A 14,036-nucleotide genomic window follows, 5' to 3' on the forward strand; every position below is an offset into this window, starting at 1 on the left:
TTGAATTATCATAATAGGTCTTGTGATCCAAAACTCTTCTGCTTTGACCTATCCCACTCATTTATTTCTCATAACATTATCACACTGATTTCTTAAACACAGTATCACTTTCATCATTTTAGGAACCCAGAAAAACCTACAATAACTCCCTTGTGCTTCATTAAGAAAAAGGGTTTTTCTTAATGATTCTACTTTCTATCATTATCTGCCAGCTCTCATTTTCTACTGCCCAAGGCTGTGGAATAAAAGTTTGCCCTTCATATAGTATTTTGTGTGGGTTTATGCCTTCTTTGCTTCTTTGTAAAGTGTTTTCATGGTTTAAAAAATTACTTATTATTCTGTAATTATTTCAGGTGGGGTATTTTGTCTAATGAAACTGAGGCAAGGACTTATGCTTTTCTCCTGAACCTAATTAACACACAAGTGTGCTAAATATTTTAATTCTATTTCTGCACTGTTAACAGTCATTTTTTTTATTTTTGGTAGGTTGTGGGCTTGAACTCTGGGCTTGGGCACTTCCTGTGCTTTTCAGCTAAAGGCGAGCGCTCTACTGCTTGAGCCACAGTGCCACTTCCGGTTTTCTACTGGTTTATTGGAGATAAGAGTCTCATGGATGTTCCTGCCTGGGCTGGCTTTGAACCTCGATCCTCAGATCTCAGCCTCCTGAGTAGTTAGGATTACAGGAGTGAGACACCGGTGCCCACTTGTTAACAGTAATTTGATTTACTTAAAATCAGTGGAACTAATTTTAAATAACTTTAAAATTTTGACAAACATACAAAGGCACCTCATTCATACCATGTTAAAAGTCACTGTCTTCTCTTTCCAGTGTGTTTGTTTAAATACTTAAGTTTTTTTGGATCAGGCTAGAAGCATGACTCAGTGGTAGGAAAAACATTTGCCCAGCAGGCACAGAGGCTCAAATTCAAATCAAGTTAGATTGAGTTGAATGTCAAATTACTGATTATCTAAACGTCTTCATTGAATCCCAATGCATTCCCCAAACTCTGTACAGCATGGAAGGATTGAGATTCAAAGCCGTTCTGGGCAGAGAAATCCAAGCAACTCTTATTGCCAGTTCACCAACAAAAAGTTGGAAATTGAAGCATGGTTCAAGTGGTAGGGAGACAGCTGTGAGCAAAAAATCTGAGAGTTTAAGATCCTGAGTTCAATCTCTGGTATACACATACACATAAAACCCATAAACATACAAAAAATTAATATATTCAGAAATCTCACCTTTGCAAGAAAGTGCAAATTAAGATTTTGGTGAAAATATGAAAGAATATTACAAAGAAATTAATTTGACATAACCCCTAAATGGTGACTTCCCTTAGAAAAGTACTTCACACACAAACAGTCCAAATTTCTAATAGGTATATGTCATATCACAATAGTGTAAAAACAAAAGTAGGTCTATATTGTTAACATTATTAAATCTCCAGAAAAATGAGTAAAAAAAGTATGTTTCAGAATATGTTAAGTACAGTATCAACTTTGTAGTTTAAAAACACAGACTAATTATTTATGGATATATACAAATACTGAAAATGTACAAAAGTATGTTCAGAAAAAATAAATTTCATGGTTACCTATGGGATGGGCCGATTTTAGACAAAATGGATGAACACAAAGTGGGCATTAACTCTATCAATAATTTTGAGCAAGACAGATTTAAGACAAACACGGTATGGCATAATGTTAACATCATTTAATCTGGTGGTGTTAATGAAGCCCATTATATGCTATACTTTTCAATTTAGACATATTTCTTTTTTTTTTTCTTTTCTTCTTCTTCTTCTTCTTCTTCTTTTTTTTAAACCAGTCTTGGCGCTTGAACTCAGAGCTGGGTACTGTTCCTGAGCTTCTTTTTGCTCAAGGCTAGAACTCTACCACTTAAAGCCACAGTACCACTTCCGGGTTTTCCCTATTTATGTGGTCCTGAGGAATTGAACCCAGGGCTTCATGCATGCAAGGCAAATTCTTTGCCACTAAGCCACATTCCCAGCCCCTCAATTTAGATATATTTCATTAATAAAAATGGTAACATTTACAGAAAAAAATGGTCTAAGCACTGCTACTATTTCCATATTACTTGGGCACGTTAAAAAAACATAATATAGATTTTTTTCTCCAAGGTAGTAATAGAGACAAAGATGTTGTATCATTGGCAGTGTGCATAGCTGTGAGAAATCCATTGATTACATCAAAAAATATAAATACAACATTAAAGAAAAACACTTAAATGCTACTGCTTCCAACTCTTGCATCAAATGACAAAGTCCCATGTTACAAACAGGATGTCCTTGCTTTTAAAAGTACCATTCTGAAGTTTCTTTTATGCCATTTTCTTTAAATATGATTCAGAATAAAAGGTTTAGCCTAAGTGTATACAAATGGCATAGTTAAAATAAGACTAATATATATATACTATTGTAATATGAGTGGCTTATTTCATATTACTGCTAACATAATAAAACTGACATTTCAGTTTAAAATTTTTATCCTGGAAGGGAAATATACATCACCTGTAACTTTTTTTTTAATCAAACTTTTCTGTCAGGAAAACACTCAAGATTACTACTTTCAGGATCACAGTAGAAGCTTTTCAAATTAAAGATAAACATCTACTTGCCTGCTGTTTCTGATATGCAGTGTTTGGATTTATCTTTGATTCCAAAAGTAGCGATCCTGAAAGATTAAAAAGTAATGTAAGTCTCAAAACAACAACAGCAGCAAACTCTGAGTAAGAAAGTTCTCATGTCTCTTCATCCAGTTGAACATTTGAAGCAGAAGGTATTAAAATTCACGATTTCTTCAGATCTAGGCTTCATATTTAATTTAGATTTAAATTTCGATTTTATCCTATCCCCCCATCGATATGCCCTAAGGAAAAAAAAGAAATGAAATGAAAACTTTAAGGTCTCTAAATGACCACTTTAAGCTCAGCTTTATTTAACAGAAGTTGTTTTACTGCATTTCCTTTTTTTTCCTCCTCTTTGATACCATTCCTGGGGTTTGAACTCAAAGCCAGTGCTCTACCACTTGAGCCACATCTCCACTAGCAGCTTTTTGGTGTTTCCTGCACCAACAGGCTTCCAATTGTGATCCTCCTGAGTAGCTAGAATTACAGATATGAGCCACCAGTGCCAGGCTTCCATTAAAAAAAAAACAACAACAACTTCAAAAATATTTCACATGACTCAAAATCAATTAACGAATATAAGCTTATCATTTACTTTGGTGTCCTAACTTGTTTAGATTGTAAGGTATCCACTTTTCTAAAGCACCCTCTATAATAAAAGGCAGCCTGGAGGCATCCAAGACTCAAGTGCTTGTGCGCGCGTGTACTGTGGCAACAGGCTGCAATAAGCCCAAGAAAAGGTGCCTTTTTGGTTTTTTTCCGGCACCTGCGGACTTTGAACAGTGAGACCCGTTGCTAAAATGCCGGTTTTTCTTTTTAGAAGCTGCCCAGAGAAGTTTCACTAAATTATATTGCGTTCTGTGTATAATACGTAGTATAGACATTATCTAGCATGCCCTATACATACTATATATAGAATGCCTAAGACTGTACCTAAAGGGACCGTGTGGGTCGGGGGGGGGGGGTGTCAGTTCCACCGGGCGAGATCACAATCTTGAATACTTGTACCCCACCCTCTCATACCCCGGACCTCTACAAAGGAGGATGGATTGGGAAGGAAGGGGTCAAATTCTTCACAGGGCCCGGGGGGCGGAGGAACAGAGAACCCGCGTCTGACCGAGGTTGTAAAGCCTACAAGTTTTTGTGTTTTGTTTTGTTTTTGTTTTTGATGTTTAAACCACACCGGAGGGCAGACTCCAGACCACCGCGCGGTCCCCGGAGCTGGTTAGGAGAGGACCCGGGGCCCAGGGCCCCAAAGCTCAGCCCTGTACCCGAAAACTCGAGCCTCGGACCCCCTCCTCCCACCGTCCCGACCACCTTACCGTCAGACTCGGCCCGAACCAGAAGGGACATTCCCTTAAGCTCCTCCACGTAGGTGGAGGAGACGTGCCCGGTGCCTCGGTCGTCCCACTGCCGGTCTTCGTTCAGGGTATAGACCTTTACTCGTCGCCGTGTGTCCGACATGGTGGCTGCGGTGCCCGCCGCGGCGGCCGCCGCCTCCCCGCTCGCCCCGTCGGTGCACCTCACTCCCGAGAGAAGACTGCGGAGGCGGCGGCGGCGGCGGCGGCGGAGGCGGTGGTGGTGCTGGTGGCGGCGGCGGCGGCGGCAGCGTCTCTCGAGAGGCCCGAGTTCACCATGGCTCCAAAGGTTCGGCCGCGAGAAGGGGTGACAAGAGCCACCGAGACCCCTCCGCTGGGAGTCCCCGCTAACCCTCAGTTCACCCCCCGAACACCCCCACCCACCCCGCCCTGTGCCCCCCAAGAGCTCGCTCGCTCTCCCGCCGCCGCCGCCGCCGCCACCGCGGTAACACTACAGGCCCGCCATCTTGTAACCCGACTCTCGGTGCCTTTCTCTTCCTCCTCCAGCAACCTCGCACGGGCTGGCCTAGCAGGGGCTACGGCAGCCGAGGAGTCCAGCGCGCGGCACCACTTGCTCCGCACGCGCTTCCGGAGCCTGAAGGCTCGGCGCACTCGCGAGAAGTAACCCGAGACTCCGAGGGGCGGGTCTAAGTCAGGACTTCCTCCATTCTCGGCCTGCCTCCCGGCGCCGTGGGGCGGCAAGTTCTCGCGAGCTTTCCCGGTTTGGCCGCGAGTGGGCGAGAGCCCGGCTGCTGGACGGCCTGGGGTAGCGTCGTTTTTGGCACTTCGGAGAGTGACGGGCGCCGGAAACGAGTTGGGAGGGAGGAAGAACCAAACCCAAAAGGCAAAGTCAGCCTGAGAGGGAGGAATCCTCCAAGAGGGTGAAGCCTGGAGAGAGACGTGTGAGGAAGTGTGTCGGCCTTCCTTCACGGACACTCGGCGGCTGAGGGGAGGGGAGAGGAGCGAACCTCGTTCTGTGCAGACGACAGGCTGGCGCGGAGCCCACTGTACACAACAAACCACCGTTTCGGAGCCCGTTACAGCTGAGCCCGGTCCGGGGACGAGACCTCGGTCGTGTCGAGTGTCCCTCCCAGCTGGCGTGCGGACACTTTCCTATTTCCCGCCGTAGCATTTTTACCGTCAGCCTCGTAGTAGCTGGCCGCTGAAAGTAGCCCCTGCCTGGTGAAAGCACCGCGCCCGTGTGTGCGTGCGTGTAAGCTGGGAGAGTCAGTCTGCAGGTGAGCCCGGGAGGTCTGCCCTCCGAACCCCCGTCACCAGGCAGCCCTGCCGTGCTCTCGTGGGCACTGAGTAGGCGCAGGAGGAATCGTCTCGGCAGTCACCTTGTCACTCGTCGCTCAGCGGGTACAAGTCACCCAGGGCCGTGGTAGCTTCGTGGGTTTCAAGCCCCTCATTCATGCTTTAATAGTCCCTCGGCTGGTTCGACTGCGCGTTCTTTACGTACAACTCGTCTTTGAGGCCCGAGAGGTGAAAAGCCGGCCCGCAGGGTGCAAGCTGACCCTGCGGTGCATTTTGGGACTTGTAGTGACTAGTTATCATTGGGCTTGTTAAAACGTGCTTATGTTTTGACTAGATGAGTCATGTGTGAACACTTCACCAGCACACGGAGAGGTGGAGCGGTGTCTTAGAGCCGGCGCATGATAAAAAAAAAACACAACATTAATTTAAAAAACGAAGACTCATCGTTGTTTTTCTTCAACTATAAGAGGAGACTTAAGAAAATGTGCTTTTATTTTTGTAATATACATAACCGTAACTGGTAATGTAGAGAGATATATTTCGAGACTAGAAAAAATATATGCATCTTGTAGATGTCAGAGAAAGTTTAGACAGCTTTTGAGTTCGAGTTCAACAACTACACTCCTAAATACAGCCAACCTTGTGTGGTTACCCAGGAGAGCAGACCTTGGGGAAAGTACTGGGAAGACCCAAAAGCAGTCTTCGCCTTAGTGTAGGGAATTCCTGGGTGAAAGTAGAGTGAGCTCCAGGTATACATACGTGTGTATCCCTTGATTCCATAGATTCCTCACCCCAGTGGGAGATGAAGTGACAGGAGGCCAGAGCAGGGCCAACTGCTTGCTCCAGTCTGAGAGCAGAACTGCACCATAACCACGTTTTTGTAAGTTCCCCCCTCACCCGCCCCCTATTTTTTTTTTTTTTTTTTGGTTTGGTTGAGGATGAGGATTGAACTTGACCTTGCATTCCTGTGTTTATCCTGCCTCTGCCTTCTAAATAGACGACTTTACCTGTGTTAATGCCACCGGAGGCTTATTTTTGAGGTAGGGTCTCTGAAGTTTGCCCTAGTTAAACAATGATCCTATCTCCCCTCCTTTCAAATTAGCTGGGATTACAGATCTACTTTACCATGCCTTCACTAGAGGTTCTTTTCTTCAGGCATCCCTCAAAAATCAACTCTTAAAACGTTCTACCTAAATGAACTTACAATTCCATATTAAGTAATGGAAAAAGTAAGTTTTCTTCTTAGAATTGTTATTCCATTTTTTCTGGTGTACATTGCCAAAGTAGGGTCAGCTTCTTGAATATGATACCTGGAGTCAGACACTTGACTTCTGTTCTCACCATCTTGAAATTTTTTTGAACCAAGGTCTTGCATTTTTCTTTTATTCTGGGCCTCACAAAGCATATACAATCCTAGAGATAGTGTATGCATACATAAACATAAATGTATTTATGTATGGTGCATACAGTCTTTTTTGGTAACTAGGAGGTTGGTTCCAGGACTTTTGTGGATAACCAAATCAGTGTATGCTCAAGTCCCTTATATAAAATAGCATATAACCTAGTAATCATCTAGTATAATCTCGAGTATTAATAATTACTATTGAAATACAAGTGCTTTTTAAGTAGTTTACGGTATAGTAACAAAAAGTCTATATATTCATATAGATGCAATCTTAGTTGAATGTTTGAATGCAGATGCTTTAATATAAAGGGGCACTGGTAATCCCTTTTTGGCATCTGCTTCTCAGAGAATCAGAACTGATGGATGGTGCAGAGTGGTGAAAGAAGCAGCAGTAAGATTGGCCTTGGGAAATGGTTTTACTCCATCTCTGGCATAGAGGACTTTCGGAAGCTGAAGATTTCACCAGTAGTGGTCTAGGAATACATATCAAGGAAATCATGTTGCCTACATAGCAATTTAGACTTTTGAAAGAAATGAGATAAATCAATGCTCAACTAAATAATACTTTTCATACTGCAAATAAGGAGAAGGCACTTCACAGTTCCAGCTAAACTTCGGAGTCAGGGGACCTTTCTGGAGCACAATGAAGAGGCTCTTATTTCTTTCAGTGGAATAGTGGAGTTGGGATTTGATGATCACAGAACTTGAAAGATACAGAATGCTCAGCCTAAGCCTCTGTTCCACTGTGAGGTCTGGTTCAGAAAAGTATGCCTTTTAGGGTTTTTGCTTTAATTGATCCTCAGAGTTTGCAGAAATAACTCATAACTCCTAGGAAGAGTGAGCATTTCTCTCACTACAGGAAGTCATGTTCTACAGTTGCTCTGATTTTTTTCTTTTTTCTTTTTTTTTGGGTCTGGTCGTGGGCCCTGAACTCTGAGCTTGGGCGCTGTCCCTCAGCTCTTCAGCCCAAGGCTAGCGCTCTACCACTTGAGCCACAGCGCCACTTCCGGCTTTTTTTTTTTTTTTTGCTTATGTGGTGCTTAGGAATCAAACCCAGGGCCTCAGGCATGCAAGGCAAGCACTCTACCACTGAGCCACCTTCCCAACCCTCTGATTTTTTTCTTATACTTGTGAAGTCATAGGTTGAAATCGCAGCATAACCTATATGGGTACTGCTGGGCCTGAAAAAGGAGGACAGATTACTGAAGCAATATAAATCAGAATGTACTGTGAAGACTGAAGGGTGCATTTGGGAATGGATTTTGAAAGTACTCAATTTAAGAAGCTGAAACTAAGTCTAGATAAATAAGACTTCATTGACTATGGCACTTTTTGAGAGGGGAACAACTCCAGAGGGTGGGGCAAACTCACTCCAGGGTTAGCTCTTTGAAGCTTGTAGAGTGATACTTGAGGGGAAATGAGCTCTTACCACAGCAGCTCTTAGCTCATGGAGAAGATAGCTATGTATAATAGCATGATTATGTGGTTACTGCTTATTAGTCCAAATGGTTTTGTTCCTTTTTTGGAGGGGAAGAGGGCAGTACTAGCAGAATTTAGCATCTTGCCTTTGTTAGATAGGTGCTTTACCAACTATGCCACACCCCCAACCTATTTTGTGTTAATTTTTTCTGATAGGGTCTCACATTTATGTCAGCCAGCCATGGATTGCAGTTCTCCTACTTCTGCCTATCATGTGGCTGGATTGAAAGATTTGCACCACCAGAGATGGGGTCTTGCTAAAGTTTGCTTGGCTGGCTTTGAACCATAATCTTCATAATCTCTACTTCCCAAGAGCTGCGATTACTGGTGTACATCTTTGCCATGAGCAGTTTTTTTTTTTTTTTGGCTAGTCCTGGGGCTTGAACTCAGGGCCCAGGTGGTGTTTCTGAGCCTTTTTGTGCTCAAGGCTAGTGCTCTACCTCATAAGCCACAGGGCCACTTCTGGCATTTTCTGAGTAGTTTATTGAGTCTAAGGGACTTTTCTGCCTGGGCTGGCTTTGAACTGAGATACTCAGCTCAGCTCTCAACCTCCTGAATAGGATTACAGGCATGGGCCACTGGTGCCCAGCTCATAAGCAGTTTTGTAACAATTTAAAAACTTTTTATAGATGGTCTGAAAATGTTTCCCACTCTTTTTAAAGCACAGCACATTGATTAGGACCTCCAGAGCTTCTAAATATAATAGTGTTGCTTCTTGTTTTGTTCTTGACTTTTATGTCCATGTTTCCAATGTTGTATACTTGTTTCTAATTTCTGATACCACTTAGTTTAAGACATAGTCTAATACTTTAAACTGGCTAGGAATTAAATTTTATATGTTACCTCTTCTGCACAGTGATATAGTTTTTCTCTTACATTTTTTTTTTTTTTTGGTCTGGTCTTGGGGACTGAACTCTGGGCCTGGGCGCTATCCCTCAGCTCAAGGTTAGCACTCTACTACTTGAGCCACAGCGCCACTTCCGGCTTTTTTCTTTTTGCTTATGTGGTGCTGAGGAATCGAACCCAGGGCCTCAGGCATGCAAGGCAAGCGCTCTACCACTGAGCTACCTTCCCAGCCCATCTCTTACAATTTTTATTTTTATTTTTTGGGTCCAGTCATGGGGCCTGAACTCTGGGCCTGGGTGCTGTCCCTCAGCTCTTCAGCTCAAGGCAAGTGCTCTACCACTGAGCCACCTTCCCAGCCCTCTTACATTTTTTAAAGTTGAAATTTATATTACCTCTTCTGCATGTAGTGATATGGTTATTCTTTTAAAAGATGTTTGTACCTTTACATAAATTATGATTATATATTTTTATGCTTGGCTTTAAAATTTTCAACATCCTTTTTTTTTTTGGGTCCGGTCGTGGGGCCTGAACTCTGGGCCTGGGTGCTGTCCCTCAGCTCTTCAGCTCAAGGCTAGCACTCTACCACTTGAGCCACAGTGCCACTTCCAGCTTTTTTCGTTTTGCTTATGTGGTGCCGAGGAATCGAACTCAGGGCCTCATTCATGCAAGCCAAGCGCTCTACCACTGAGTCCCTTCCCAGCCCTTAACATCCTACCTTCTAACTTACCAGACTTGGGTAACTGGATGAATTTTTTTTGGTCGGTCATGGGGCCTGAATTCGGGGCTTGGGCACTGTCCCTCAGCTCTTCAGCTCAAGGCTAGCCCTCTACGACTTGAACCACTGCGCCACTTCTGGCTTTTTCTGCTTATGTGGTGCTGAGCAATTGAACCCAGGGCCTCATGCATGCAAGGCAAGCAATCTACCACTGTGCTACCTTCCCAGGCCTGGATTAAATTTTATTACCACAATATAAAAGAACTATTTATGGCCAATTACTTAATTTTGGTTTCATAAACATGGGGTACTTTTCAATGCATCACATCCTTTGTAGAACAAATTTTAGGGTTCAAGTGTAATATCTAAAACTCTGCAAGCACTCACTTTTTTTTTTTTGGGGGGGGGGGTCAGTCTTAGGGCTTGAACTCTGGGCCTGGTTGCTGTCGCTGAGCTCTTCAGCTCAAGGTGAGTGCTCTACCACTTGAGCCACAGGGCCACTTCTGGTTTTCTAGAGATTAACTGGAGATAAGAGTCTCATGGACTTTGCTGCCTGGGCTGGCTTTGAACCTTGATCCTCAGACCTCAGCCTCCTGAGTAGCTAGGATTACAGGTGTGAGCTCCCTGCATAAGGCCTGACTTGTTTTTATTCTTCTTTATCCACTGTTAAAATTATTTCTACTTCAAAGTTTGCCTTTTACTTTATAAGCATCCCTTAAAAGTTTGCTCAAATATGGCCTTAGTTCAAATTTTACTTTGTAGAAAGAATTAGCGTACTCTAGTTAAAATTAGCCTAAAAAATCACCTCTATATTGATGACTTCATAGTCACATTTAAATGAGACACCGTTTCCTCAAAGCCATTTTTCCCCTTTAGGTTTACTATGCAGGCCATAGATCCTCAGGCAGAAATCAGTTATAACTAGTTCTCTTTCCTCCATATTCTACCCACCATTTTTCTGTCTGAGTTAATACAAGTCTACCTATTTTTTTAAAAAATTGCCCTGAAGTATCTTGGCATTTTCTCAGGCTGTTTTTTCTTAATACTTATGTATAGTCTTATATCAGTAAGACATTGTCTTACATCAATATTCCTAGCCACTAAAGAGGCTGAGATCTGATGAAGGAGGTTCGAAGCCACTCCAGGAAGGAAAGTCCATGAGACTCTTACCTCTAATTAATTGCCAAAAAAGCCAGAAAACCAGTCTTGAGCAAAATAGCTCAGGGTCAGTGCCCAGCCCCTATATTCAAGCCCAAGTACACAAACTCCATTCAACTCCTTGTATCTGGTAATTACTTTGAAGAAATAGATTCTAGTTTTGAAAATGAAAGTTTTAGTTTGTAAAGTAGCTGTAGGCAAGCAAAGAGCTAAGAGAAAATTGCCATCACTAATTATGAAGAAGAAAAAGATGTAGGAAGAGATGCATTATGATCACATATAACATATTATCTGTTAAGTTTTTAAGATATTTGAGAATTACTGGTGCAATATATCTTTAAGATATATAAATGGGGGCTGGGAAGGTGGCTCAGTGGTAGAGCGCTTGCCTTGCATGCCTGAGGCCCTGGGTTCGATTCCTCAGCACCACATAAGCAAAAAGAAAAAAAAAGCCGGAAGTGGCGCTATGGCTCAAGTGGTAGAGCGCTAGCCTTGAGCTGAAGAGCTGAGGGACAGTGCCCAGGTCCAGAGTTTAGGCCCCACTACCGGACCCAAAAAAGATATATAAATGGCTTTTAATAAATATTTATTGATTTATAATCTAAGTAAAAAATAGGAAAATATAGGTTACTTTTGAAATAAAAAGGCATATGTAGATGAGTCTTTTAATAAAAATAATTAGAATATATTTATACAAGTTCACACATTAGAGGACACTGATAAAATTTTGCTCTATGGACTATCACCCTAGAATTGTCTTAAAAAAAAAATAAGTTACTGGGAAGAATTAGATGAAGACTGTGAAACAGATTCTCCCATTACTATGCTGCTTCTTTCATTTAGAGTTTTGACAACATTTGTAGCTGGAGACTGAAGTACTTTACGAGAAAGTCTCATTCTTCCATCTGCTGGATCACGCCCAAAGTATTTCACCTGTATTAATGAAACAGTTTAAAGTTATGACACACTGTCATCCAAATGAAAAGACATTCAGATTTGCAAGGTACAAATAAGGCACAGATTAAAGTTTCTATTTGTTCACTGAGTGATACCAGGGAGTCACTGATCATTAAATATTAGGCTAAGTAGTTATTACCAAAAAAAAAAAAAAAAAAGACACCAGATATTTAGTTATCCTACTATAATCTTCTTAAACTCATTTGTGCCTTTTATTCTCTTCAGTTCCCTAAACTGAAAGACCAAAGTCATGTTGAATAATTCTGGACAAGGACTTTTTCAACATAATTGTGATATAAACTACAATTTTCACTAATGCTCAAGGGATCATCACACTACAATAGAATTCATTTGGCTTCACTATGGAAAATAAATGTCAGAGAAAAATGTGGCATATTTAAAGTCTTTCCTGGTTTAAAAAAAAAAAAAAAAGAACCTACACAGAGTTAGTTTAGTTCTCATTGCCTGGAGCCTACCTGAACAATGACACTACAGACTAGAATAACTAGGCGCCTCAGTTACACAGGTCATAAGTATTAAGTATAACTGGAATGGAATGGCAGCCAAGAAACCTAAGATTAGCAATGAGTTCTTTCATTTACCATAAAGGACTATAAAAGGGCCAAAGGTCAATTTGTTATCACAATCCTGCACCAGAAATTTGCTCTTATCAAGCTGGCTCTTATCCAATTTAAACACTTTTATGGTCAAATAATGGAGAAACAAAGTCTTAACATGATGACAAAGATGACAACAATGCTCGTGACTAAGTTATCAGTTCGTGTCTCTGCCTAGCTAATATACTCATGTATATGTATTTTTTTTCTTTTTGGGACTTGAACTCTGGGTGTGGGCACTGGTCCCTCAGCTCTCCAGCTCAAGGCTAGCACTCTACCACTTGAGCCACAGGGCCACTTCCAGTTTTCTGATAGTTTATGGGAGGTAAGAGTCTCATGGACTTTACTGCCTGGGCTGGCTTTGAACCACAATCCTCAGATCTCAGCCCCCTGAGTAGCTAGGATTATAGGTGTGACCCACCAGCACCTGGCTGCTGCTTCTTTTTGTCGGTCATGGGGCTTGAACTCTGGGCCTGGGCACTGTCTCTGAGCTCTTCAGCTCAAGGAGAACATTCTTCCACTTTTGAGCCACAGCACCACTGCCAGTTTTCTGGTGGTTAATTGGAGATAAGAGTCTCATGGACTTTCCTGCCTGGGCTAGCTTTGAACCATGATCCTCAGATCTCAGCCACCTGAGTAGCTAGGATTACAGGTGTGAGCCACTGGTACCCGGATCATATATTTTTTTAAGTTTTAAAAATGAATATTGTTTTAGGTAAACTGTAAATCCTTGAATTACTAATAACTGTTTAGTTAACCCCAAGGATCAAGAAGCAGCATATAAATAAAGCACATCACTATCATTCTATTCTTTCAACTTTTGGTAAATAATTATTGAAGTTATATTTTAAGGGCTAAAAGGTCATAGTTACCTGAATTTCTTGGCCAACTTCCAATCCTAGGGCAGTAGGGTGTTTAATCTGAAAGAAAATATACTAATCTATTAGTTATGCATAATTATCTAATAACCATGGAAGTAAACATTATTTTTCAAGTGGGTAACAGCTATACTTATTTTTCTATTAATTACGAGGACTCAAAAGACAAACAATAAGGTAAAAAAAAATCATTGAAAACCTGCTACTTGTAGATAACTGTTGTCAGTGAGTATGTGTATTTAGTGTATAAATGTTGCATTTATAAAAATGGGCCATTTCTCTTACCCACATTAGGAATTTCCATCTTCAAGTTACATATATTTGTGCTTTTAAAAATTGCTGGCTTTTAAACAGCTGAGGTTGGTGTAGATTAGTGGTAGAACATGTGCTTAGCATAAAGGCCCTGAGTTCAACCTTCAGCATTAAAGAAAAAAGTAAATAAAACAAAATCCCAATCCATGTTCATGTTCTTTGCTCACTTTTCTATCGATACTCATTTTTCTTATCTCTGTCAAAAAGCTCACTCTCCTTAAATTTTTACTTGTCTTTTATCATTATTATGATAATAATAATAATAAAAAAATGAGACTGACTCATGCCTGTAATTCTAGCTACTCAGGAAGGAGAGGTATGGAGAATTGCAGTTGGAGGACAACTTAGATAAAAAGTGCAGGAGACCCCTTTCTCTCCCCACCCTTAATCAATAAAAGCTGGCATAGTGG

General features: G+C 41.8%; 2 protein-coding genes across 4 annotated transcripts in view; both read right to left on the reverse strand.

The window, feature by feature from the left end:
* Ppp4r3b (protein phosphatase 4 regulatory subunit 3B) overlaps positions 1-4,312 on the reverse strand; it is a 46,623-nt gene extending 42,311 nt beyond the window's left edge. For 2 of the 3 annotated variants that reach the window (XM_070025661.1, XM_070025660.1), the window contains exons 1-2: positions 3,967-4,269; positions 2,636-2,691 (exon numbers count right to left, since the gene is read on the reverse strand). In XM_070025661.1, the coding sequence (XP_069881762.1) occupies positions 2,636-2,691; positions 3,967-4,108 (198 nt within the window). In that variant the 5' untranslated portion in view covers positions 4,109-4,269. Of the gene's footprint in view, positions 1-2,635; positions 2,692-3,966 lie in introns of all 3 variants that reach the window. The other variant, XM_070025662.1, reaches the window with a different exon arrangement.
* Positions 4,313-11,515: 7,203 nt separating this feature from the next.
* Positions 11,516-14,036, reverse strand: part of Pnpt1 (polyribonucleotide nucleotidyltransferase 1) — a 37,436-nt gene continuing 34,915 nt past the window's right edge. The window contains exons 27-28 of the mRNA XM_070025663.1: positions 13,309-13,356; positions 11,516-11,795 (exon numbers count right to left, since the gene is read on the reverse strand). Coding sequence (XP_069881764.1) covers positions 11,637-11,795; positions 13,309-13,356 — 207 coding nt within the window. The 3' untranslated portion in view covers positions 11,516-11,636. The remainder of the gene's footprint in view (positions 11,796-13,308; positions 13,357-14,036) is intronic.

This window comes from Dipodomys merriami, unplaced genomic scaffold (genome assembly GCF_024711535.1).
Source record: "Dipodomys merriami isolate MVZ:Mamm:240054 unplaced genomic scaffold, mDipMer1.0.p SCAF_17, whole genome shotgun sequence".
Lineage (NCBI taxonomy): Eukaryota > Metazoa > Chordata > Mammalia > Rodentia > Heteromyidae > Dipodomys > Dipodomys merriami.